The sequence below is a fragment of the Hypanus sabinus genome, chromosome 7, assembly GCF_030144855.1.
Source record: "Hypanus sabinus isolate sHypSab1 chromosome 7, sHypSab1.hap1, whole genome shotgun sequence".
NCBI classification, from domain to species: Eukaryota; Metazoa; Chordata; class Chondrichthyes; order Myliobatiformes; family Dasyatidae; genus Hypanus; species Hypanus sabinus.
Window position 1 is genome coordinate 181,041,869 of NC_082712.1, and position 26,647 is coordinate 181,068,515.

General features: G+C 45.2%; 2 protein-coding genes across 4 annotated transcripts in view; both read left to right on the plus strand.

Annotated features, from left to right (window-relative positions):
- LOC132397455 (outer dense fiber protein 3-like) overlaps window positions 1-26,385 on the plus strand; it is a 75,361-nt gene extending 48,976 nt beyond the window's left edge. For all 3 annotated transcript variants that reach the window (XM_059976270.1, XM_059976272.1, XM_059976273.1), the window contains exons 6-7: window positions 7,024-7,164; window positions 26,246-26,385. In XM_059976270.1, the coding sequence (XP_059832253.1) occupies window positions 7,024-7,164; window positions 26,246-26,335 (231 nt within the window). In that variant the 3' untranslated portion in view covers window positions 26,336-26,385. The remainder of the gene's footprint in view (window positions 1-7,023; window positions 7,165-26,245) is intronic.
- LOC132397454 (uncharacterized) lies at window positions 18,385-20,698 on the plus strand. The gene is made up of 2 exons (XM_059976269.1): window positions 18,385-19,360; window positions 19,478-20,698. The coding sequence occupies exons 1-2, from the start codon at window positions 18,878-18,880 to the stop codon at window positions 20,624-20,626; spliced, it is 1,632 nt and encodes a 543-aa protein (XP_059832252.1). The 5' UTR covers window positions 18,385-18,877; the 3' UTR covers window positions 20,627-20,698.
- Window positions 26,386-26,647: the final 262 nt, after the last annotated feature.

Sequence of the window (26,647 nt, forward strand, 5' to 3'; positions counted from 1 at the left end):
AAGTCCCTTTGCACCTCAGTTCTTTGTATTTTCTCTCCATTTAAAAAATCGTCAACTCTTTCATTTCTTCTACCAAAATAAATGACCATACACTTCCCAAAACATATTCCATCTGTCATTTCTTTACACATTCTCCTAATCTGTTTAAGTCCATCTGTAGCCTCTCTACTTCCTCAAAACTACCTGCCCCTCCACCTATCTTCATTTCACCTGCAAACTTTGCAACAAAGCTATCAATTCCATCATCCAAATCATTGACATACAACATAAAAAAGAATCGGTCCCAACACAGACGCCTGTGGAACACCGCTAGTCACCAGCAGCCAGCCTGAAAAGGTTCACTTTATTCTCACTCTCTGCCAACTACCAATCAGCCACTGTTTTATCCATGCCAGAATCTTTCTTGTAACACCACGGGCTTGTAGCTTGTTAAGCAGCCTCTTAGTCAAAGGCCTTCAGGTCTTTTTTTTCCAATCCTGCTGAAGGGACTCAGCCCAAAAACATCGACTGTACTCTTTTCCATAGATGCTGTCTGGCTTGCTGAGTTCCTCCAGCATTTTGTGTGTGTTGTTCTTTTGTCTGACCTGCTTGTTATTTCTTCAAAGAATTCCAAGAGATTTGTCAGGCAGGATTTTCCTTTGAGCAAACCATGCTGACTGTGGCCTATTTTATCATGTGCCTTCAAGTACCCTAAAACCACATCCTTAACAATCGACTCCAACATCTTCCCAACCACTGAGGTCAGACTAACTGGCCTATTGTTTCCTTTCTTCTGCCTCTCTCCCTTCTTGAAGAGTGGAGTGACATTTGCAATTTTCCAGTCTTCTGGAACCATTCCAGAACCTAGTGATTCTTGAAAAATCATTACTAATGCCTCCACAATCTCTTCAGCCACCTCTTTCAGAACTCTGGGGTGAACACCATCTGGTCCAGATGACCAACCTACCTTCAGGCCTTTCAGTTTTCCAAGAACCTTTTTCCTGGTATCGGCAACTTCACACACTTCTTCCCCCCCAACTCCTGGAACTTCTACCATGCTGCTAGAGTCTTCCACAGTGAAGACTGATGCAAAATAATATTTCATTTCATCCGCCACTTTCTTGTCCCCCATTACTAGCTTTGCACATTGTTTTCTAGAGGTCCATATCTACTCTTGCCTCTCCTTTACAATTTATGTAGCTGAAGAAACTTTTTTGTTATCCTCTTTAATACTTATGGCATTAGGCCCTGAATCGGTGGCATTAGGACCTGGGTTGACAGTCACTCTTTATGGAAGGACTGAGTTCATGCGGCTGCTCTCCTTGTAGGCAGTGAAAAGATGTTTCTCATATTTTGAGATTTATGTGATTATTTACATCGGTTTCCCTCAGTTTTCAGTGTTTTCTTTCTTGTGGTTGATTGGTGGGTGGGTGGGTGATTTGTTAATTTTTTGTGTGTGTGGTGGGAAGGTGGTTGGGGATTTGGTGCTGTTCTTCTCTGTGAGTTAGGGGGGCTGGGATTGTTATGTGTAGAGGATCATTGATTGTTATTGTGGCTGCTTTTTGCTGTGGATAGTGGTTTGGGGTCTGCAAGTTTTGTTTCTTTTACATGCCAATTGGGGGGGGGGGTTGTTGATTTATACATGCATACTTTGACAATGAAATGAACCTTTGAACATTCATATTCCATCTTTACCTTCTTAATGACTTTTTAGTTGCCTATGTTGGTTTTTAAAGGCTTCCCAGTCCTCTGACTTCCTACTAATTTTTGGTCTATTATATGCCCTCTCTTTGGCAATTATATTCTATTCCTCTTGAAAAGAATGCTAACATTGCATTTGCCTTCCTCACCACCGACTCAACCTGCAAATTAACCTTTATCAAATCCTGCATGATTCCCAAGTTCCTTTGCACCTCAAATTTTTGAATTCTCTTCATTTAGCTGTAACCCCCTGGGTCGCCTCAGGCTCACTCAGCTCATTTCGTCTAGGGGGAGCAGCCTTCGGCCCCGCCAAACGGGGTAATCAGCTGGTGTGGATGCTGTGTGATGTCCCCGCCTCGCCCAAAAACAGACAGTACACCATATGCGATTAAATGAGTACAATTTATAAAGGTTACTATAACTAAGTGATTAATAACGATACAGTATATATGAAGAGAAAATTAAAGAAAAGGCGCCAAACTTATCAAAGTCCAAACCACTTCGTGCACAGCCGTTGGAGCTCAATTTCTGAAGTCTTCTGGCCACCATTCGATCCCCTCCGAACTCCTCGACTCGCAGCTCAGGACCCTCCGAACTCCTCGACTCTCTAAACAGCTCAGGACCCTCCGAGTGGTCAACCAAGCACATCTAGCTTCATCCACCCCCCCTCGGAGAATCTCCTGGCCTCGGACCCCCCTTTGGGGTCCGATCCTCGCCCAGCTTAGAGCATTGTGTCCTCTCTCTCGACCCCCTCGCGCCGATCTGCCCAAAAGCCCATCAACAAAAGCTTACAGACTCAGAAGAAAGCACATTAATCCCCATTTGGTTTACAAAGGAATACCATTCTCGTTATCAGTAAATTAGCATTCCTGCTAGTTAACAAAAGGAAACCCTTTCCCAACAGTAACAAAGAAAAGAAACCCCCTTTACACACTTCCTCCACCAAATAAAAGTCATGACCTCATGACTACTAAATAACTCGCCACCTTTCCTGCCAACACAACGTAACCCAAGCACAAACAGTGACATCTCCTCCCCACACAGTAACCCTCACGCCCTGTTCCTCAGGCGCTACTTAGGCCAACTATCTGGGAGTTCCCTAACCCCTCTGAGGCCTCCGTACCCCCTCACCTAAACCCTTCAGGCTTGGACACAACTGGGGATACCTTGGGCCCACTACCAACTCCTCTCTCAACCTCTCACTCATGCCCCACACTGCACACAGCTAACCCTCCCCGCTACACCTGACTCAATGGGAGAAGGGCCAAAGGTCTCTTCCTCAATCGAGGGAAAGTCAGCAAAAGGCAGCATGTACCACACATCCAGCACATCATCCATTGAATCTGTATTCTTCCTCATTCCTGTGATTGGTAGCTGCTGTTTGATCTTCTCCAAACGGAAACACGTGGCCTGCACTGCTCCCGCAGTCTCTTCAGCCTCCTGTTCAGTATTCACTGCACTTCTCTCCAGCTTTTTCTTCCTCATGACTTCTTCCAGATCAACTTTCAGATTTTGCACTTCATTTGAACTGTCAATGGTCATCTTCAGGTTCCCTTCAAGCTTCCGCTTCTCTCTTCTGAGATTCGTCTGTAATTTCTTCACCTCCGCAAACTCCCCTCTCCGGGTTCTCAGTTTGCTATTACCCTCAGTCAGACAACTTTCTTCATTCTCTCCAACTTGTAAGTCTTCCGAATGGTTCCAGATCACTTTCTCCAGTCTCTCCGTCTTCATTTCAAACTTGATTCCGTAGAGACAGTCACTCACGAGCTGCGACCTTCGCCAGCCCTGGCACGTGTCCCGAAAACACTTTAACTCGGTAGTTCTCAGCTGCTCCTGCAACAACCTCACTTCATATTCTCCTGAGGCAAATCCAAACACCAAGAGATCATCCACATACACCAAAACTCCAAACGCCTCCACATCCTCTATGGTCTTCCACCTGCCCCGCAGGAAGGTTGCAAGGGCTCCAGATATGCCCTGTAGCATCTTTTTGGACCCGAAGACTCCTAGGGAATGTATAACGGCCGTCTTCTCCTTGTCGGCCCCACTCATCGGGATCTGGCAACATCCACTCCTCAGATCCAGCACCTTAAACCATTTCGCACCACTCAGACAGGCCATCGCCTCTCCGGCCCTCAGGGCCATATTCTGGTCACTGACAGTGCGCCTCTTTCAACGCAATACAATCCACACACACGCTGCCTACGTCTTCCACGGCTGTCGGGGCCAGTCGCCGCAACCTCTCTCTCTCCGAGGTGTCTTCAGCAGTCAACTCCGCTCCCTCATGGTATTTCGCAGCGTCCACTAAGAGGGTCTCACCCTCAGATACTTCCCCCAGGCCGTACCACCACTGGCTCTTGTTCGAATTCGGTATCGGCCCAATGCTGCTACACACGTCCACACAAGCAGCTCGAAACTCTGGGTGCATCGACAATGCCTCCAAACAACGCTCACCCGCCTCCTCCGGGCAGGCCCCCAAGCTCACCAGCAGGATACTGGTTCTCTCTAGAACAGAAACGCTGCCCGTCTCAACAGGGTCCGGACACATTAACGATTCATGAACTTCAGTCTCCTCCACATTTGCCTCCAAGAACTCCATTTTCACTGACCATCAACCGTCGTCTGGATAATCACCGGCACTGGTACCCCGAATCTCCAGTGTCCTCAATGTTGTCAAGGGTAAATGCTTCCAATAACGGTTATGAAACAAACTGTACAGCAACATAACCGGCGCCCCGGTGCCGAGGATGGCTTTAACTTGACTTCCATCCATCCGTAACAACACCTGTGCGCATGGCCCCTCTAAGCCTTCAGGAATAGGGTCTGCTCCTTTCGGGAGTTCCTTGGTACATTGCTGGGAACGTGCTCCCCCAGAGACCCCAAGCCGTTCCCCCACTGGGCCTCCTCTCAGTTTCCCGACACCTCTCGAATCAACGGAACAACTGATCCCCTTGACAGATCCCCTTGGCACCACAAGCAATTTATCTGCCCCCCTAGGCAAAAAGGGATACCCTAAAAACTTCCCACCAATCTCCTGCCACGGATATGATAAGCCCCCCAGCTGCGGCATTTGACTTCCAGTCGAACCACACGCATTTTCCCACACTTTCCCAGAACTGGCAGCGGTCACTTCGAGGTAATTGCGCCCGACAGTTCTAACAAAGTCACCAGCCCGTCTACTCAAACTTTCAACCCGTCCCTGTCGCTTTCCCTCAGCCAAGCACTGCCACTCACCCAACAACTGAGGGGTCCGCTCCGCCCACGCCTCCGCCCCTTTAGGGCTGGATGTTATTCCAACAACCGGGCGGAGCCCACCACTGCTGAAACATCCCAACCTGTCACTCCTCACTCTCCAAACAGCACGGACAGCCCATGGTCCCACCACCATTTCGTCAGCACTAGTCGGAACTCGAACAACGACCTCCAGGCTAGCAACAGCAGCCACCCCACCCAACACACATGCAGTGATAACCAGCAATCGCACACCCACAAAGGCACACCAGCTCTTCGCCGCAGACACAATTTAAAGAGGGTGATCACACAGCTTCCACAGAAATCAACCCCGGACGAGCACCCCACAATGTAACCCCCTGGGTCGCCTCAGGCTCGCTCAGCTCATTTCGTCTAGGGGGAGCAGCCTTCGGCCCTGCCAAACTGGGTAATCAGCTGGTGTGGATGCTGTGTGATGTCCCCGCCTCGCCCAAAAACAGACAGTACACCATATGCGATTAAATGAGTACAATTTATAAAGGTTACTATAACTAAGTGATTAATAACGATACAGTATATATGAAGAGAAAATTAAAGAAAAGGCGCCAAACTTATCAAAGTCCAAACCACTTCGTGCACAGCCGTTGGAGCTCAATTTCTGAAGTCTTCTGGCCACCATTCGATCCCCTCCGAACTCCTCGACTCGCAGCTCAGGACCCTCCGAACTCCTCGACTCTCCAAACAGCTCAGGACCCTCCGAGTGGTCAACCAAGCACATCTAGCTTCATCCACCCCCCGCTCGGAGAATCTCCCGGCCTCGGACCCCCCTTTGGGGTCCGATCCTCGCCCAGTTTAGAGCATTGCGTCCTCTCTCTCGACCCCCTCGCGCCGATCTGCCCAAAAGCCCGTCAACAAAAGCTTACAGACTCAGAAGAAAGAACATTAATCCCCATTTGGTTTACAAAGGAATACCATTCTCGTTATCAGTAAATTAGCATTCCTGCTAGTTAACAAAAGGAAACCCTTTCCCAACAATAACAAAGAAAAAAAAAGAAACCCCCTTTACATTGTCTCTGCTTTTATTCCTTAAACCAAAGTGCATGACCATACACTTCCCGACACTATTCCATCTGCCACTTCTTTGCCCATTCTCCTACTCTGTCTAAGACCTTCTTCAGCCTCTTTGCTTCCTCAAAACTACTCGTCCCTCCAACTGTCTGTATTATCTGCAAACTTGACCACAAGGCCATCAAGCCATCAGAAGGTCCAGAGGAGGTTCACAAGAATTATTCTGGGAATGAAAGGGTTAACATATGATTAGCATTTGATGGCTCTATGCCTGTACTGACTGGAGTTTAGAAGAATGATGGGGGAATTTCATTGAAACCTATTGAATATTGAAGGGCTTAAATAGGGTGGATGTGGAGAGGATGTTTCCTATAGTGGGTGAGTTCAGGACCAGAGGATGCAGCCTCAGAACAGAGGGGTGACCATTTAGAACAGGGATGAGGAGGAATTTCTTTAGCCAGAGGCTGATGAATCTGTGGAATTTATTATCACATTGCCGTGGAGACCAAGTTACTGGGTAAGTTTAAAGTAGAGAGTGATAGATTCTTGATTAGCCAAGGTGTCAAAGATTATGGGCAGCCACTGAAAGAATGGAATTGAGAGGGGTAATAAATCAGCCATAATAGAATGGCGGAGCAGACACGATGGTCTGATTGGCCTAATTCTGGCCCTGTGTTCTGTGGTGTTATGAATTATGTAACTGCATATATTCACTTATTTGTCACTTGCTGAGAGATAGTGTGCCAAGGATATACCACTGATTCTGCTGCCTTTGTCCTGATGGCTGAGGATGTGAGTTGGGAAGGTGCTGAGGGACTAAGCTGAGCATGTAGTTGTAGTGTACACTGTGTGCCGGTGTGGGGAGGGGGAGGGGTGTTAATCCAGTGGGCTAATGTTATCCAGGCAGGTGACCATAGTGCCATTGAGTCTTTAGGGTAGCTAGTGGGAGTGTTTCTTGTTGGAGGTGGTCATGGGCAAGCCCTCAGGAAGGTTTTGAATAGGGCAAACACTGGGAGTTTGGGTGCCAGCAGCTTTTTGCATTACCATGTTGTTTTGTTCCCTCAGACCCCAGGACCAGGAGCATACAGAGTCACCGACACCAGTGTGTACAAGCAGAAACCTCCTCAGTTCAGTATCTTAGGTCGGAACCAGTTGCCCGGTGATTCAACAAGAAAACCGGGACCTGGCAGTCACAGTCCGGAAAAGGTAATGAAAAACTTACAGTAGCTGAGTGGTGTTCGCACTTTCACCAGTACAGTGCTACCCAAATCAAAAGCTTCATAAGTCCTGTTCACCTCCAGCTCCAATACTCCCTCACTAACTATCTCCCCTTACCCAATACCCTAGCAGAGAAGACAGTGGAACAAAAATGGCAGTTATTTCTGGGAATAATGCAGAAGGTGCAGGATCGGTTCATTCCAAAGAGGAAGAAAGATCCTAAGGGGAGTAAGAGGCGGCCGTGGCTGACGAGGGAAGTAAAGGGCAGTATAAAAATAAAAGAGAAGAAGTATAACATAGCAAAGATGAGTGGGAAACCGGAAGACTGGGAAGCTTTTAAAGAGCAACAGGAGATAACAATAGACAATAGACAATAGGTGCAGAAGTAGACCATTCGGCCCCTCGAGCCTGCACCGCCATTTTGAGATCATGGATGATCAATTACTATCAATACCCGATTCCTGCCTTGTCCCCATATCCCTTGATTCCCCTATCCATAAGATACCTATCTAGCTCCTCCTTGAAAGCATCCAGAGAATTGGCCTCCACTGCCTTCCGAGGCAGTGCATTCCAGACCCCCACAACTCTCTGGGAGAAGAAGTTTTTCCTTAACTCTGTCCTAAATGACCTACCCCTTATTCTCAAACCATGCCCTCTGGTACTGGACTCTCCCAGCATCTGGAACATATTAAGAAATGATAGACAATAGACAATAGACAATAGGTGCAGAAGTAGACCATTCGGCCCCTCGAGCCTGCACCGCCATTTTGAGATCATGGCTGATCAATTACCATCAATACTCGGTTCCTGCCTTGTCCCCATATCCCTTGATTCCCCTATCCATAAGATACCTACCTAGCTCCTCCTTGAAAGCATCCAGAAAATTGGCCTCCACTGCCTTCCGAGGCAGTGCATTCCAGACCCCCAAAACTCTCTGGAAGAAAAAGTTTTTCCTTAACTCTGTCCTAAATGACCTACCCCTTATTCTCAAACCATGCCCTCTGGTACTGGAATCTCCCAGCATCTGGAACATATTTCCTGCCTCTATCTTATCCAATCCCTTAATAATCTTATATGTTTCAATCAGATCCCCTCTCACTCTCCTTAATTCCAGCATGTACAAGCCCAGTCTCTCTAACCTCTCTGCGTAAGACAGTCCAGACATCACAGGAATTAACCTCGTGAATCTACGCTGCACTTCCTCTACAGCCAGGATGTCCTTCCTTAACCCTGGAGACCAAAACTGGACACAATACTCCAGGGTGTACCAGGATTCTGTACAAATGCAAGAGGATTTCCTTGCTCTTGTACTCAATTCCCTTTGTAATAAAGGCCAACATTCCATTAGCCTTCTTTACTGCCTGCTGCACTTGCTCATTCACCTTCAGTGACTGATGAACAAGGACTCCGAGATCGCTTTGTATTTCTCCCTGACCCAACCCTACACCATTCAGATAATAATCTGCCTTCCTGTTCTTACTCCCAAAGTGGATAACCTCACACTTAATTCACATTAAACGCCATCTGCCAAGTATCTGCCCACTCACCCAGCCTGTCCAAGTCACCCTGAATTCTCCTGACATCCTCATCACATGTCACAGTGCCACCCAGCTTAGTAACATCAGCAAATTTGCTGATGTTATTTTCAATACCTTCATCCAAATCGTTAACATAAATGGTAAACAGCTGTGGTCCCAATACCAAGCCCTGTGGCACCCCACTAGTCACCACCTGCCATTCCGAGAAACACCCATTCACCACTACCCTTTGCTTTCTATCTGCCAACCAGTTTTCTATCCATGTCAATGTCTTCCCCCCGATGCCCTGAGCTTTGATTTTACCCACCAATCTCCTATGTGGGACCTTATCAAATGCCTTCTGAAAATCTAGGTACACTACATCCACTGGATCTCCCTTGTCTAACTTCCTGGTTACATCCTTGAAAAACTCCAACAGATTAGTCAAGCATGATTTACCCTTGGTAAATCCATGCTGGCTTGGCCCAATCCTATCACTGCAATCTAGATATGCCTCCATTTCATCCTTAATAATGGACTCTAGCATCTTTCCCACCTCTGATGTCAGGCTGACAGGTCGATAGTTCTTGGTTTTCTCCCTTCCTCCTTTCTTAAAAGGTGGGATAACATTAGCCATTCTCCAATCCTCAGGAACTGATCCTGAATCTAAGGAACATTGGAAAATGATTACCAATGCATCTGCAATTTCCAGGGCCACCTCCTTTAGTACCCTAGGATGCAGACCATCTGGACCTGGGGATTTGTCAGCCTTCATTCCTATCAGACTTCTCATCACCGTTTCCTTCCTAATGTCAATCTGTTTCATTTCCTCTGTGACCCTATGTCCTTGGCCCATCCATACATCTGGGAGATTGCTTGTGTCTTCCTTAGTGAAAACAGATCTAAAGTACTCATTAAATTCTTCTGCCATTTCTCTGTTTCCCATAACAATTCCACCCAATTCATTCTTCAAGGGCCCAACATTGTTCTTAACTATCTTCTTTCTCTTCACATACCTAAAAAAGCTTTTGCTATCTTCCTTTATATTCCTGGCTAGCTTGTGTTCGTACTTCATTTTTTCTCCCCCGTATTGTCTTTTTAGTTAAGTTCTGTTATTCCTTAAAAACTTCCCAATCATCTGTCTTCCCACTCACCTTAGCTCTGTCATATTTCCATTTTTTTAATGCTATGCAATCTCTGACTTCCTCTGTCAACCACTGTGGCTCCTTTCCCCCCTTTGAATCCTTCCTTCTCTGGGGGATGAACTGATTTTGCACCTTGTGCATTATTCCCAAGAATACCTGCCATTGCTGTTCCACTGTCTTTTCTGTTAGTCTATCCGTCCAGTCAACTTTGGCCAGCTGCTCCCTCATGGCTCCATAGTTTCCCCTGTTCATCTGCAACATTGACACCTCCGATCTGCCCTTGTCCTTCTCAAATTGCAGTTAAAACCTTATCATGTGCATTATTCCCAAGAATACCTGCCATTGCTGTTCCACTGTCTTTTCTGTTAGTCTATCCGTCCAGTCAACTTTGGCCAGCTGCTCCCTCATGGCTCCATAGTTTCCCCTGTTCATCTGCAACATTGACACCTCCAATCTGCCCTTGTCCTTCTCAAATTGCAGTTAAAACCTTATCATATTGTGATCACTACCTCCTAATGGCTCCTTTACTGCAAGATAGCTTATCAAATCCTGTTCATTACATAACACTAAATACAGAATAGCCTTGTCCCTGGTCGGCTCTCTTACAAGCTGTTCCAAGAATGCATCCTGTAGGCACTCTACAAACTCCCTATCCTGTGGTCCAGTACCAACCTGATTCTCCCAGTTCACCTGCATGTTGAAATCCCCCATAACTACAGCGACATTACCTTTGCCACATGCCAATGTTAACTCCCTATTTAACTTGCACCCAATATCCATGCTACTGTTTGGTGGCCTGTAGACAACACCCATTTGGGTCCTTTTGCCCTTACTGTTCCTCAGTTCTATCCACACAGACTCTACTTCTCCTGACCCTATGACCCCCCTTGCAAAGGACTGAATCTTATTCTTCACCAACAGGGCCACCCCACCCCCTCTGCCCACATTTCTGTCCCTACAATAGCACGTATACCAAAAAAGGCAATACGCCAAGAGAAAATGAGGTGCGAAGGTAAACTAGCCAAGAATAGAAAGGAGGATAGTAAAAGCTTCTTTAGGTATGTGAATAGCAAAAAAATAGTTAAGACCAAAATTGGGCCATTGAAGGCAGAAACGGGTGAATTTATTAGGGGGAACAAGGAAATGGCAGATGAGTTGAACAGGTACTTTGGATCTGTCTTCACTAGGGAAGACACAAACAATCTCCCAGATGTAATAGTGGCCAAAGGAACTAGGGTAAAGGATGAACTGAAGGAAATTTATATTAGGCAAGAAACAGTGTTGGATAGACTGTTGAGTCTGAAGGCTGGTAAGTCCCCGTGACCTGATGGTCTGCATCCCAGGGTACTTAAAGAGGTGGCTCTAGAAATCGTGGATGCATTGGTAATCATTTTCCAATGTTCTATAGATTCAGGAAGAGTTCCTGCTGATTGGAAGGTGGCTAATGTTGTCCCACTTTTCAAGAAAGGAGGGAGAGAGAAAACAGGGAATTATAGACCAGTTAGCCTGATGTCAGTGGTGGGAAAGATACTGGAGTCAATTATAAAAGAGGAAATTACGACACATTTGGATAGCAGTAGAAGGATCAGTCTGAGTCTGCATGGATTTATGAAGGGAAAATCATGCTTGACTAATCTGGAGTTTTTTGAGGATGTAACTATGAAAATGGTCAAGGGAGAGCCAGTGGATGTAGTGTACCTGGACTTCCAGAAAGCTTTTGATAAAGTCCCACAAAGGAGATTAGAGGGCAAAATTAGGGCACATGGTATTGGGGGTAGAGTACTGACATGGATTGAAAATTGGCTGGCTGACAGGAAACAAAGAGTAGTGATTAATGGGTCCCTTTTGGAATGGCAGGCTGTGACCAGTGGGGTACCGCAAGGTTTGGTGCTGGGACCACAGCTGTTTACAATATACATTAATGATTTAGATGAAGTGATTAAAAGTAACATTAGCAAATTTGCTGATGACACAAAGCTGGGTGGTAGTGTGAAATGTCAGGAGGATGTTATGAGAATGCAGGGTGACTTGGACAGGTTGGGTGAGTGGGCAAATGTATGGCAGATGCAGTTTAATGTGGATAAATGTGAGGTTATCCACTTTGGTGGCAAGAACAGGAAGGCAGATTACTATCTAAATGGAGTCAAGTTAGGAAAAGGGGAAGTACAACGAGATCTAGGTGTTCTTGTACATCAGTCAATGAAAGCAAGCATGCAGGTACAGCAGGCAGTGAAGAAAGCTAATGGCATGCTGGCTTTTATAACAAGAGGAATTGAGTATAGGAGCAAAGAGGTCCTTCTGCAGCTGTACAGGGTCCTGATGAGACCCCACCTGGAGTATTGTGTGCAGTTCTGGTCTCCAAATTTGAGGAAGGACATTCTTGCTATTGAGGGAGTGCAGTGTAGGTTCACAAGGTTAATTCCTGGAATGGCAGGACTCTCATATGTTGAAAGATTGCAGCGACTGGGCTTGTATACACTGGAATTCAGAAGGATGAGAGGGGATCTGATTGAAACATATGATTATTAAGGGATTGGACACACTGGAGGCAGGAAGCATGTTCCCGCTGATGGGTGAGTCCAGAACTAGAGGCCACAGTTTAAGAATAAGGGGTAGGCCATTTAGAACAGAGATGCGGAAATACTTTTTCACCCAGAGAGTGGTGGATATGTGGAATGCTCTGCTCTAGAAGGCAGTGGAGGCCAAGTCTCTGGATGCATTCAAGAGAGAGTTAGATAGAGCTCTTACAGATAGCAAGGTCAAGGGATATGGGGAGAGGGCAGGAACGGGGTACTGATTGTGTATGATCAGCCATGATCACAGTGAATGGCGGTGCTGGCTAGAAGGGCTAAATGGCCTGCTCCTGCACCAACTGTCTATTGTCTATTTTCAATTATCTTGCCTTCAAGTTAGAAGTTTAGTTGTCACTCAACTATACATGAATATAGCCAAACACAGTTCCAGATGTCAGGGGGCATGATGTGTTGGAAGTTACCATTATTGGAGAGAAGGCTCTTAGGAAACTGAAAGGTCTTTGAGGAAAGAGAAGCAGAATGAAGGGTGAAAGGTAGTAAGGTAGAAGGGTTAAAGTGTGTGTACTTCAATGCATCAGGAACAAAGGTGATGAACTGAGAGCTTGGATACATACATGGAATTATGATGTAGTGGCCATTACAGAGACTTGGCTGGCACCAGGGCAGGAATAGATTCTCAATATTCCTGGATTTCAGTGCTTTAAAAGGGATAGAGATGGGGGAAAGTGGAGGAGGGCTGGCATTACTGGTCAGGGATACTATTACAGCTACAGAAAGGGTGGGTAATGTAGCAGGATCCTCTTTTGAGTCAGTATGGGTGGAAGTCAGGAACAGGAAGGGAGCAGTTACTCTACTGGGGGTATTCTATAGGCCTCCTGGAAGCAGCAGAGATACCGAGGAGCAGAAATGGAGGCAGATTTTGGAAAGATGCAAAAATAACAGGGTTGTTATTGTCGTGGTTTTTCATGCCCCACAAACAACCAGGAGACGCAGAAGATTCTTCAAGAAGTATTAAACTTTAATTTGCAAATCAAAGCTGAGACTGTCAGTGAGCTAGTCACTGATTGCCCACCGATCCTTGGACATAGCATTTTTTATAGCAATCTCCTGGTTTAGTTGCATTAGCATATCCAATTGGTCTATAGTTGCGCATCACATGTACATCCGCCACTATTGTTTCTACCCATTGACTTAATCATGTTCTAATCTACATCTCTTAGCTACCTCTCATTAACACACCATTGTCTTCTACATTCTTAAGATTTCATTCTCCTACTAAATTGGGTACATGCATAGCAAATAGCAAACTCAGACTACATAATCTACATCTCTTAGCTTCCTCTTATTAACACACCATTGTCTTCTACATTCTTAAGATTTCATTTTGGATACACGCATAGCAAGTAGCAAGCTTCAAAGCTGACTACATAGTTTTGGTTACACAGTCAATAATGCAACTTTTACACTCCAATATTATCATTGGTGACTTTAACTTCCCTAATATTGATTGGCACTTGATTAATTCCAAGGGTTTAGATGGCGCAGAGTTTGTTCAGTGTGTCCATGATGGATTCCTGTCACAGTATGTTGACAGGCTGACTAGGGCAGGGGTCAGCAACCTTTACCACTGAAAGAGCCACTTGGACCCGTTTCCCACAGAAAAGAAAACACTGGGAGCCGCAAAACCTGTTTGACATTTAAAATGAAATAACACTGCATACAACGTTTTGTTTTGCCTTTATGCTATGTATAACCAAACTATAATGTGTTGCATTTATGAAATTGATGAGCTCCTGCAGAGAAAACGAAATTACATTTCTGCATGCAACAAAAACATTTTGAACTCCGAAAATAAGATGTTGGGTTGAAGGTTACTTTTAAGTAAAATACTCAACGTCTATTTGAGTCCTTCTTGTGTTTATGAAAAACGCTAAACTTAAATTTGCCGCCAGCAGCAAACCAAAAATAACGTCAGCCAGCTGTCAACCTGAAAAATAAAAGGACTATTTCACTGAACAATGAAAACATATGAATATACGTAAAATAATAGGCAATTAAAATATTTATCATACTTGGTCAGGTTGACTCACACCTGACAATGCAGTCGTATTCGGTAGGGATGGATCGATGCTTAGGGGAGTGACCGGGAAGGATAATGTGTTTTTTTCCTCTCTGAACTCACAGAAGCGTTTCCCAAACGATGTTTGCATTGCGATGATTGCAGAATGTAAATACTCCGAATTTATCATGTCGTGACCTTGTTTGAACTCTCTCAAATTGGGGAAGTGAGACAATGTGCCTTTCTGTAAATCTCTGGCAAGCACTGTCAACTTGCGCTCGAATGCCAAAACATCCTCCAACATGTGTAGGGCTGTAAGTCCTTACCCCTGAAGAGCTGTTTTCAGTGTGTTCAGGTGCGCTGTCATGTCTACCATGAAGTGTAGCTTTTCCAGCCACTCTGGCTGTTCCAGCTCAGGAAAGTTGAGCCCTTTGCTGCCCAGGAAAGTTTTCACTTCTTCCAGACACGCGACAAAGCGTTTCAGCACCTCCCCTCTGGACAGCCAGCGATAAAAACACGTTGTAGCGGTGTGCTCACGCAGTCAGTAAACTGCAGTCGAATAACTTTATTCGAACTAAACAGCCTTGCTTTTAAGCCTCCCTCAACCCAGCCCCCATGGACGCAGATGCTGCAAAAGACGCGTACTCACAAACCCCCGTAGGCTATCTCCCTTAGCCGGAATGCTGGCTAATTGTGAGCCGTTTCGGATGTGCCAGGAAATGTGTCGCCACACTTAGATTGTACAAGATCACCATAATCTTCAAATTTAGAATTACATTTCAATAGCTAACAAACTAACATAAAATACATTTTAATTAAATACTGACCAATTATTTCCCAAAGCCACAGGGAGCCGCAGCACAGAGGTGAAAGAGCCACAAATGGCTCGGGAGCCGCGGGTTGCCGACCCCCGGACTAGGGGGATCTAGTTAGGTAACGAACTGGGTCAGGTCACAGATCTGTCAGTGGGTGAGCATCTGGGGGACAGTGATTACCACTCCCTGACCTTTGGCATTATCATGGAAAAGGATAGAATCAGAGAGGACAGGAAATTTTTTAATTGGGAAAGGGCAAATTATAAGGCTATAAGGCTAGAACTTGCGGGTGTGAATTGAGATGATGTTTTTGCAGGGAAATGTACTATGGACATGCGGTCGATGTTTAAGGATCTCTTGCAGGATGTTAGGGATAAATTTGTCCCGATGAGGAAGATAAAGAATGGTAGGGTGAAGGAACCATGGGTGACAAGTGAAGTGGAAAATCTAGTCAGGTGGAAGAAAGCAGCATACATGAGGTTTAGGAAGCAAGGATCAGATGGGTCTATTGAGGAACGTAGGGTAGCAAGAAAGGAGCTTAAGAAGGGGCTGAGAAGAGCAAGAAGGGGGCATGAGAAGGCCTTGGTGAGTAGGGTAAAGGAAAACCCCAAGGTACTCTTCAATTATGTGAAGAACAAAAGGATGACAGGAGTGAAGGTAGGACCGATTAGAGATAAAAGTGGGAAGGTGTGCCTGGAGACTGTGGAAGTGAGCGAGGTCCTCAATGAATACTTCTCGTTGGTATTCACCAATGAGAGGGAACTTGATGACGGTGAGGACAATATGAGTGAGGTTGATGTTCTGGAGCATGTTGATATTAAGGGAGAGGAGGTGTTGGAGTTGTTAAAATACATTAGGACGGATAAGTCCCTGAGGCCTGATGGAATATTCCCCAGGCTGCTCCACGAGGTGAGGGAAGAGATTGCTGAGCCTCTGGCTAGGATCTTTTATGTCCTCATTGTCCACAGGAATGGTACCAGAGAATTGGAGGGAGGCGAATGTTGTCCCCTTGTTCAAAAAATGTAGTAGGGATAGTCCAGGTAATTATAGACCAGTGAGTCTTATGTCTGTGTTGGGAAAGCTGTTGGAAAAGATTCTTAGAGATAGGATCTATGGGCATTTGGAGAATCATGGTCTGATCAGGGACAGTCGGCATGGCTTTGTGAAGGACAGATCATGTCTAACAAGCCTGATAGAGTTCTTTGAGGAGGTGACCAGGCATATAGATGAGGGTTGTGCTATAGATGTGATCTACATGGATTTTAGTAAGTCATTTGACAAGGTTCCACACGGTAGGCTTGTTCAGAAAGTCAGAAGGCATGGGATCCAGGGAAGTTTGGCCAGGTGGATTCAGAATTGGCTTGCCTGCAGAAGGCAGAGGGTCGTGGTGGTGGGAGTACATTCAGATTGGAGGGTTGTGACTAGTGGTGTCCCACAAGGATCTGTTCTGGGACCTCTACTTTTCGTGATTTTTATTAACGACCTGGATGTGGGGGTAGAAGGGTGGATTGGCAAGTTTGCATACGATACAATGGTTGGTGGTGTTGTAGATAGTGTAGAGGATTGTCGAAGATTGCGGAGAGACATTGATAGGATGCAGAAGTGGGCTGAGAAGTGGCAGATGGTGTTCAACCCGGAGAAGTGTGAGGTGGTACACTTTGGAAGGACAAACTTCAAGGCAGAGTACAAAGTAAATGGCAGGATACTTGGGAGGAGCTTTGTCTTAAATATATCCAATGACCTGGTCTCCACAGATGCCTATGGTAATAAATTCAGTAAATTCACTACCCTCTGGCTAAAGAAATTACTCCACATTTCTATTTTAAATGGACACCCCTCTATCCTGAGGCTGTGCCTCTTGTCCTAGACTCTCCACCATGGGAAACATCCTTTCCACATCTACTCTGACTAGGCCTTCCAACATTTGAAAAGTTTCAATGAGATCCCCCCTCATCCTTTTAAATTCCAGCAAGTACGGACCCAGAGTTATAAAATATTCCTCATATGATAGCCTTTTCATTCCTGGAATCATCCTTGTGAACCTCCTCTGGACCCTCTCCAAAGCCAGCACATCTTTTCTGAGATGAAGGGCTCAAAACTGTTCACAATACTCAAGGTAAGGCCTCACCAGTGCCTTATAAAGCCTCAGCATCACATCCCTGCTCTCGTATCCTAGACCTCCTCAAATGAATGCTCACATTGTGCTTGCCTTCCTTACCACCGACTCTACCTGGAAGTTAACCTTTAGGTTTTCTGCACAAGGACTTTGCATCTCAGATTTTTAGATTTTCTCCCTATTTAAAAAATAGCCTGCACATTTATTTCTTCCAACAAAGTGCATGACCATGCATTTTCCAACATTGTATTTCATTTACCATTTACTTGCCCATTCTCCTAATCTGTCTAAGTCCTTCTGCAGCCTACCAGTTTCCTCAACACTACTTGTCCCTACATCAATCTTCGTATCATCTGCAAACTTGGCAACAAAGCCATCTATTTCATCATCAAAATCTTTGATATACAGCATAAAAAGCAGTCCTAACACCATCCCTACAGAACACCATTAGTCACTGATAGTCATACAGAAAATGATCCTTTTATTCCCACTCGCTGCCTCCTACCAATCAGCCAATGCTCTAACCAGGTCAGTAACTTTCCTGTAATACCATGGGCTCTTAACTTGTGTGGCATGTGTGGCACCTTGTCAAATGACTTCAGCATGGTTTTTTTTAAGGGAAAACTTTCCCTGACAAATCTCTTGAAATTCTTTGAAGAAATAACAAGCAGGTTAGCCGAAAGAGAATCGGTTGATGTTGTGTACTTGGATTATCAGAAGGACTATGACAAGGTGTTGCACACGAGGATGTTTAGCAAGACAAGAGCCATGGAAAGATACATGCATGGATAAAGCATTGGCTGTGTGCTGTCTTTACGACAGTTATTTAGTTTATAATATTTTCGCTTAGTAATTCATTCAATAGTATTTTCTAGTTAGAATTAGGAGTGTTTAAAGTATATTCATTGCATGTAAAATATATCGGCATGCGATGACGTCACATCCGGTTTCGCCGTGTCTTGTGGGAAAACACCGGTTTGAAATTAGCGCGAGGGTGGGGGCTCACCACGAGGCACACCTGAGCAGAAGCAGTTTTGCAGGCATGAGAAATCACAGTGAGAGCAACGCTGTAAGTTAATAGATAATCGATATATTGAACTAAGATGTTAATGCCGATCCTGTTAGAAGTAACGACGGTAGATAATGTTTATGCTTTCGTTAGTTAAGAGTCGTGGATAGTTTGCATGGAAGTGTATTTAAAGTAGTCAATGGAGCAGGTAAACTCTGCCTGTATACTGCACCTTAGTGTAATGTAGTTATAGTCACCTTTGCAAGTATTTACACTTGAAATGTGATATTAAGGAAGGAACAAATACTGTATCAATCTTGTATTGTTTTATCAACAGTTTTCACCATATGTTAATGTGAAGAGTGAACAGTAAATGGTTAATCTTACTGCGATCTGGTTTGCATTGGCTGTGGTTTATCCGGACGTTAAATTCGGCGTTATCAGTTACACCCGAAGGAGAACGTTACAGTGAAAAAGCGGCATTATCAGGTGTTTCAAGTGCTGCAATGTCAGCTCAATCCAGCATCAAGTCGACGCCGCCCAGCGACAAGGGCGGTAAACCGACATCAAGTAAGCCCACCCAGGCGTTATCAGGTGTTTCAAGTGCTGCAATGTCAGCTCGATCCGGGATCAAGTCGATGGCGCCCAGCGACAAGGGCAGTAGAACGACATCAAGTAAGTCCGCACAGGCAAGAGCCAAGGCAGAAGCCGCCAAGGTGCGACTGCATTACGCCAAACAAGAAGCAGTTTTGAAAATGAAACTGGCCACCAGAGAAGCCGAAAAGGCTGCCAGAGAAGCCGAAAGGGCCGCCAGAAAGGCAGAAGCCGCCAAGGTGCTACTGCGTTACGCCAGACAAGAAGCAGTTTTGAAAATGAAACTGGCCACCAAAGAAGCCGAAATCCAGAAAGAAAGGGCCGCCAGAGAAGCCGAAAGGGCCGCCAGACAAAGAGAAGAGGCTGCCAGAGAAGCCGAAATCCAGAAAGAAAGGGCCGCCAGACAAAGAGAAGAGGCTGCCAGAGAAGCCGAAGAGGCTGCCAGAGAAGCCGAAATCCAGAAAGAAAGGGCCGCCAGACAAAGAGAAGAGGCTGCCAGAGAAGCCGAAGAGGCCGCCAGACAAAGAGAAGAGGCCGCCAGAGAAGCCGAAACCCAGTTGGAAATGGCAAAAATATCGACAGAGTTGCAAGTGCTGCAGCGAGAAAGAGAAGAAGAAGCTGCCATGGCGGAAGCAAAGTACATAGAAGAAGCTGAAGGGTCGCGTGATCTGACCGCAGTAAGATCTACTTTAGAAGGGACCAGACTGGAACGCACAAGCGACTATGTACAATATCAAATAGACAGGCAGGCTCGTCTCCCCTCTCCATACGTATTCGATAACTTCCCCAGCTACGAGGAACCTCAGAGAGTCACGATTGCATCACATCCATACGAGGAAGGAAATTTACCCTCACGGCTCCGTGATGAAGTCAAGAATGAAAGAACCGACAACGCTCCTTCACCCCCACAACAGGACGGCGGGGAGGGAGAGGTTCACTCCAGGACAACAATTGTCAGCCCGAACTGTACAGAAGTTTGCGGTCAAACTCAGTCAAGCTGTTCTTGTTCCGAGATCTGCCTCACTGAGGTGTACCCTAAAGAAGCACAAGAAGACATTACCAAGCGTAAAGTAACCGACGAGACGCTAGGTCAGTCAGTTTTTGTTCAAACCGAGCACGGAAACAAACTTGCACAATCAGCTCAAGATACCATTTCTTTAAAACCCAAAGACACCAAGGTCTTCAGAGATGAAGCAAATAATGGGGTTGCCCCATTGCCTTTCAGAGAACCACGCCAGCGCTCACCAGATAACAAAGAGCAGGCAGTCAAACGGTTCACGTCCTTACGGAAAACCCGGAAAAGGAAACCTGAGATGCAGCAACACACCCGATTGGCCCACGAGGTACTGTGCACCCTAATGGCAGAGGTCACAGCCATTATAAACGCACAATCATTCCTACCTATGTCTTCTGACCCAGAAAACCCCTTTATACTTTCGCCATCAACGCTCCTTACGCAGAAGGCAGGAGCACCTCCTCCACCAGGAGACTTTTCAGACAAGGATTTGTACACAAAGCAATGGAGACAAGTCCAGGCTCTGGCAAATCAGTTCTGGCCTCGCTGGAGACAAAAATATCTACCTTTGTTGCAACAGAGACAAAAGTGGACAGAACCCCACAGGAATCTGGCCAACGGCCAGAATCACTGTTACATTCCCTAGCGGGGATGGACATGTCAGGAAGATCGAATTGAAGACTACCGACCAAGGCGATGTGAAAATTTACTACCAAGGGCCAGTTACAGAAGTTATTCTATTTCTACCCAATGACTGATTAAGAGACTAAGTTTTGTACTCTGCTCATTGTGACCTTACGAAGGTCAAGCGGGGAGTGTGCTGTCTTTACGACAGTTATTTAGTTTATAATATTTTCGCTTAGTAATTCATTCAATAGTATTTTCTAGTTAGAATTAGGAGTGTTTAAAGTATATTCATTGCATGTAAAATATATCGGCATGCGATGACGTCACATCCGGTTTCGCCGCGTCTTGTGGGAAAACACCGGTTTGAAATTAGCGCGAGGGTGGGGGCTCACCACGAGGCTCACCTGAGCAGAAGTTGTTTTGCAGGCATGAGAAATCACAGTGAGAGCAACGCTGTAAGTTAATAGATAATCGATATATTGAACTAAGATGTTAATGCCGATCCTGTTAGAAGTAACGACGGTAGATAATGTTTATGCTTTCGTTAGTTAAGAGTCGTGGATAGTTTGCATGGAAGTGTATTTAAAGTAGTCAATGGAGCAGGTAAACTCTCCCTGTATACTGCACCTTAGTGTAATGTAGTTATAGTCACCTTTGCAAGTATTTACACTTGAAATGTGATATTAAGGAAGGAACAAATACTGTATCAATCTTGTATTGTTTTATCAACAGTTTTCACCATATGTTAATGTGAAGAGTGAACAGTAAATGGTTAATCTTACTGCGATCTGGTTTGCATTGGCTGTGGTTTATCCGGACGTTAAATTCGGCGTTCGTTACACCCGAAGGAGAACGTTACAGGCTGATTGGCATGTGACAAAGAGTCAGAGTAAAGAGAGCCTTTTGTGATTGTCTGCCAATAACTAGTGGTGTTGTGAAGCGGTCAGTGTTGAGGTTGTTCATTTCACGCTGTACGTCAATGATGCAGATGACAAAATTTATGGATTTGTGGCTAGGTTTGCAGATGATATGAAGATCGGTGGAGGGGTAGGTCATATTGAGGAAGCAGAGAGGACTTGGACAGATTAGGAGAATGGACAAGGAAGTAGAAAATGGAATAAAGTGGGAAATGTATGGTCATGCACTCTGGTAGATGGAAAAAAAGTACAGAATATTTTCTAAACGGAGAGAAAATTTAAAAATCTGAGGTACAAAGGGACTTGGGAATCTTCATGGAGGCTTTTCTGAAGGTTGAGTCAGTGATGAGGAAGGCAAATGCGATGTTAGCATTAATTACAACAGGACTAGAATGTAAAAGCAGGGATGTAATGTCGAGGTGTAAAGCACCGGTCAGGCTTCACTCGGAGTATTGTGAGCAGTTTTGGGCCCCTTAGAAAGGATGTGCTGAAACTGGGAGAGGTTTCAAAAGAGGTTCATGAAAGTTATTCCAGGATGGAAAGACTGAACATATAAGGAGTACACGAGTGAATCTGCAGATGCTGGAGATAAATAAAAACAAAAAATGCTGGCAGAACTTAGCAGGCCAGACAGCATCTACGGGAGGAGGTAGAGACGACGTTTTGGGCCGAAACGTCATCACTACCTCCTCCCATAGATGCTGTCTGGCCTGTTGAGTTCTGCCAGCATTTTGTGTTTTTACATATAAGGAGTGTTTGATGGCTCTGGGCCTATACTCACTGGAATTTAAAAGAATATTGAGGGGGATTTCATTGAAACCATCAAATGTTGAAAGGCCTAGATGTCTCCTATAGTTCAGCAGACTAGGGACAGAGGGCAGAAACTCAGAATAGGGAGACGTCCACTTAGAACGGAGTTAAAGAAAAATTTATTTAGCCAGATGGTGATGAATCTGCAGACTACGTTGCTACAGGTGACTGTGGAGGCCATGTCATTGGGTGTAGTTAAGGTGGAGGTTGATAGATTCTTGATGTCAGGATGTGAAAGGTTATGGGGAGAAGGCAGGAGAATGGGGATAATTGGGAAATTAATCAGCCATGGTTAAATAGTGGAGCAGACTCAATGGGCTGCATGGCTTAATTCTGCTAATTTGTCTTATGGTTTTAAAGATTAGTTTTATTTATCACATGTCCTTTGAAACATACAGTGAAATGCTGTGTTTGCCTCACTGACCAGCAAAGTCCAAGGATTTGTTGGAGGCAGTCTGCAAGTGTCGCTACACTTATGGCATCAATATCACATGCCCACAACTTACTAGCCTTGACCCGTATGTCTTTGGAATGTGGGAGAATACTGGAGCACCCAGTAACAGGGAAAATGTACAAACGAGTTTCATTAGCAGCAATCGAATCTTGATTTTCCAGTCATGGCACTGTAGTGCATTACAGTAAATGCTGTATTACTATGCCATCCTCTCTGTCTTCCAAGATCAATTTCAATTGTGATACAAACTGAGAAGACTGGTGAGAGTATGCAGTTCATTGTTCCATAGCAAAGTTTCACGCAGTATCAATTCAGAAGGGCAGGTCCTGTTTGACAAACTTCCTGGAGTTCTTTGAGGACATAATGAGTGCAGTGGATAGAGGAGAACAGAAGGGTGTCGTATATTTGGATTTCCAGAAGGCATTCAATAAGGTGCCGCACAAGAGACTTATAAGTAAGATATGGATGCATGGAATCGGAGGAAGTGTATTGGCATTTAGTGAGGTTTCTTGACTACATGTATTTAAGATACAGTTAAATAGGTTTTTACATAGTAAGGGAATTAAAGGTTATGGGGAAAAGGCAGGTAGATGGAGCTGAGTTTACAGACAGATCAGCCATGATCTTATTGAATGGCGGGGCAGGCTCGATGGGCCGGATGGCCTACTCCTGCTCCTATTTCTTATGTTCTTATGGTGATAACAAGTGTAGGAAGCCAGAGTCCAAAAGGTTTGTGGGAGAAGTGCAAGGAGCCAGAGTCTGAAAGGTTTGTGTGGGATTGGGATGGAGAATTACAGCGAGAGACAACTGGAAGCTGAAGATAACCATTGGCCATAACAGAAATGGTCTGCAAAGAGGTTATCTGATTGGTGTTAGGGTTTTGCAGTGCAGAAGAGACCACACTGTGAGCCCAGAGAGCAGCACACAGAACTGGCTGAGGTGTAAACTGCTTTCTGAAGCCTTTGTTGGTTGAGGTCAACCATGGATGTTATGTCCTAGCTGTCTACATATATGCAAGCCAAGGCAGAATGATAAGGAGAACAAGTTGTTGCCCATGCAGCAGGCTCCCCCTCTCCATGCAGCTGATAATCCAAAGGAATGGCAGGGACTGATACAGTTTGGTACCTACAGCATCACAGGAATTGGCAGTCAGCAATGAACTCAACATACGACTGCCTTAGGGGTTCCAGCTCCAGATTTTTCCCTCGGGGTTTACTCCTGAAGCCTGCCCCATGAGTGAGTATAGCTGCAAGGCAGTGAAGATTTGAGATCAGAGTATTCCTTCTCCAAGATGAGCTGCCAGCCACATTTGATGAGCCTCATCTGCCCGGAAAACACTGCTTTACTGGGAAACCTTTGCTCTCTGAGCAATGAAAAGGGAAGAGAAAAAAGGGGCGGGTGTTGTATCACCTGCAGCTGCAGGATCTGGGGTAACACTGCATATGAAGACACGTGTGTTGCCATGAGCGGTAGCATGGGTGTTGGAGGTAGAAAAGTGAGTGGCAGAGGGAATAGTGAAAGTGATAGGAGAGGACAGCGAGGACTGGTGGGGTGGAGAGTGAGGACCAGGGGACCCTCTTTTTGCACACCGTGGTTCTGTGTGAGAAAAGGAAGAACTGCCTGAAGTTGAGCACACAGGGATGACATCTTTGTCAACTTTCAGAGGTTTAGGTAGGTACATGCATGGGAGGGGTATGAAGGACTATGGTCCAGCATGAGTCAATAGAACTAGGTAAAATAACTGTTTGGCACAGACTAGATGGGCTGAATGGCCCTTTCCTGCACTATGATGGTCTATGACTCTATATGGGATGTGTGGTCTTTTGATGGGTGGAGGCACTAACAACTCTCCTGAGATGAAGACAGAGGTGAACTACATTATAGTAACAGGAGGAGGGGAGTTGGCAGCAGTGGTGAGGAGCCTTTTCAGTACAGAAAGCAGCATCAATACAATCATTGGTGCTGAGAAAACCAAGTGGGGTCTACCTGCATTCTTATGAACAACCTCTGAGTTGGAGGGAAGTTAGTGGAAATTGAGAAGTTGGTGAATGTGGGAACAAGTCTTTTCACTGAGAGATGGTGACTGATGGGTTATGTCCTCAAGGGACACAGGCCTTCCTGGTGTGTAGTGGAGGAACTAGGAATTCGTGGTGAAACCAGCCAGCTGGGACCATAAAAGAAGACATTGTTAGTGTGGTGGAGGCTGTTTGTTGGGTGAAGGTAGAAGGACATTAATTGTTGGACAAACAGGGTGAAATGTCGTGACTACCACCTGGCTAATGATTTGAGGAATAGGAGGTAAATTTAAGCTGTGCCATCAGAGATGACGACACTGGAGGGAGAGGTCAGAGACTCTTTGGAGACAGTCACCTGATATTTGGGGATGGTCCCCAGTGTGAGGTGGTGTCAAAGAGCTATCATTCAGCCTCTGCAAGGTCAAATTCAGTTCATCAAAACACGAGCCCAACATTGTAATCTAGAGCAGTGAAAAGGAAAGTGCACATCACTGAGAGGCAGGAGCCGTGTATCAGCCATTTCTATCTCTTATGGACGTTACTGATGTTGAGTGTTGGTCCTTGATCTCAGGTTTCAGGTGTGTACTGGAGGACAGTTAGGGGAGCAGTGACACTTGCAGAAATGAAATCAACCAGAAATTATGCCCTGGAATGATGGGAACGGAAGTCCTGCTCACCTGGACATCCTCACATCCAGTGCCCTGTTACCTCGACACTGCAGCCACCTCCCCTTACTGAACTGGCTCTGATGTGGTGTTGTGCAGTGGCGTGCACTGAGAGCGAAGGTTTGTGTGGTAACGTGCACACTTTGTTGGATGTGTCTCAGGTGGATCAGCTGACTCCTTAGTCCAGCTGGGCTGATGATCAATTCTGACACTGACTCTGTTCCGGGAGGAACTATTAGGATCACAATATTTTTAATTTACCCAGAACTTGCTCTCTTCTCATTGCTACCATCAAGGAGGAGGTACAAGAGCCTAAGGACGCACACTTAACATTTTAAGCTTCTCTTCCATCAGATTTCTAAATGGACAGTGAACATTACCCCACTTTTTTTGCTCTCTATTTGCACTATTTGTTTTAATTTTTATATATACTGTATATTTCTTATTGTAATTTATAGTCTGTTTATTATTATGTATTGGAATGTACGGTTGCTGCAAAACAACAAGTTTCACGAAATATGCCGGTGAGATGAAACCTGATTCTGAAAGCACAGAAACACGAAGTGCGGAAGGAGCTTGGCAGGCCGGGCAGTATCTATGGAGGGGAATTAACAGATGATGTTTCAGGCTGAGATATTAAACATAATTCTAATTCTGAAATTGCTTCTCAATGTGAGGATGGATCGAAGAGAAAAGCTATTTTTGAACTAATTTTCCTTTTGATCACATTTATCTGGATGAAATTAAATTGATCAGTCTCCTTCTGTCTCTCTACAGGTTGTAGTCAACCGCAACGTAGCTCCTGCCTTCTCCTTTGGTGTCAAGCATTCAGAATATGTGGCCCCAGTAATCATTGATGCTGTGTAATATCGCCAGCTCATACTGAAGGAAATACTTCCAGCTACTCCTGACTCCTTCCCTTGGAAATATTCTGAATCAGTTTTGAAATCAGTGCATGTGCGAACCCTGGCAGGTGGTGAAAAAAACAGTCAGGCGTTGCACAGGAATGAATAACGGTACAAGTTCCTGAAGAGATCAAAACTTCCACTGTATTTTTGATGGTTTTAGTTGAAGGTCCAGCTTGGACAAACATCATCAAAACATCCCTGGCTCACAAACAAAGGTAGCAAGAGTGAAACAAACAACAATTAGAAATCTGCTTTTACCCAGTCCTTACAT

What these genes read in the sequence shown, in the direction of transcription:
- LOC132397454 (XM_059976269.1), top strand. Translation starts at nt 18,878, where the DNA reads ATGTCAGCTCAATCCAGCATCAAGTCGACGCCGCCCAGCGACAAGGGC. An exon ending in CCGAAATCCAGAAAGAAAGG is followed by an intron (nt 19,361 to 19,477) that starts GCCGCCAGACAA and finishes GAAGCCGAAGAG; the next exon opens with GCCGCCAGACAAAGAGAAGA.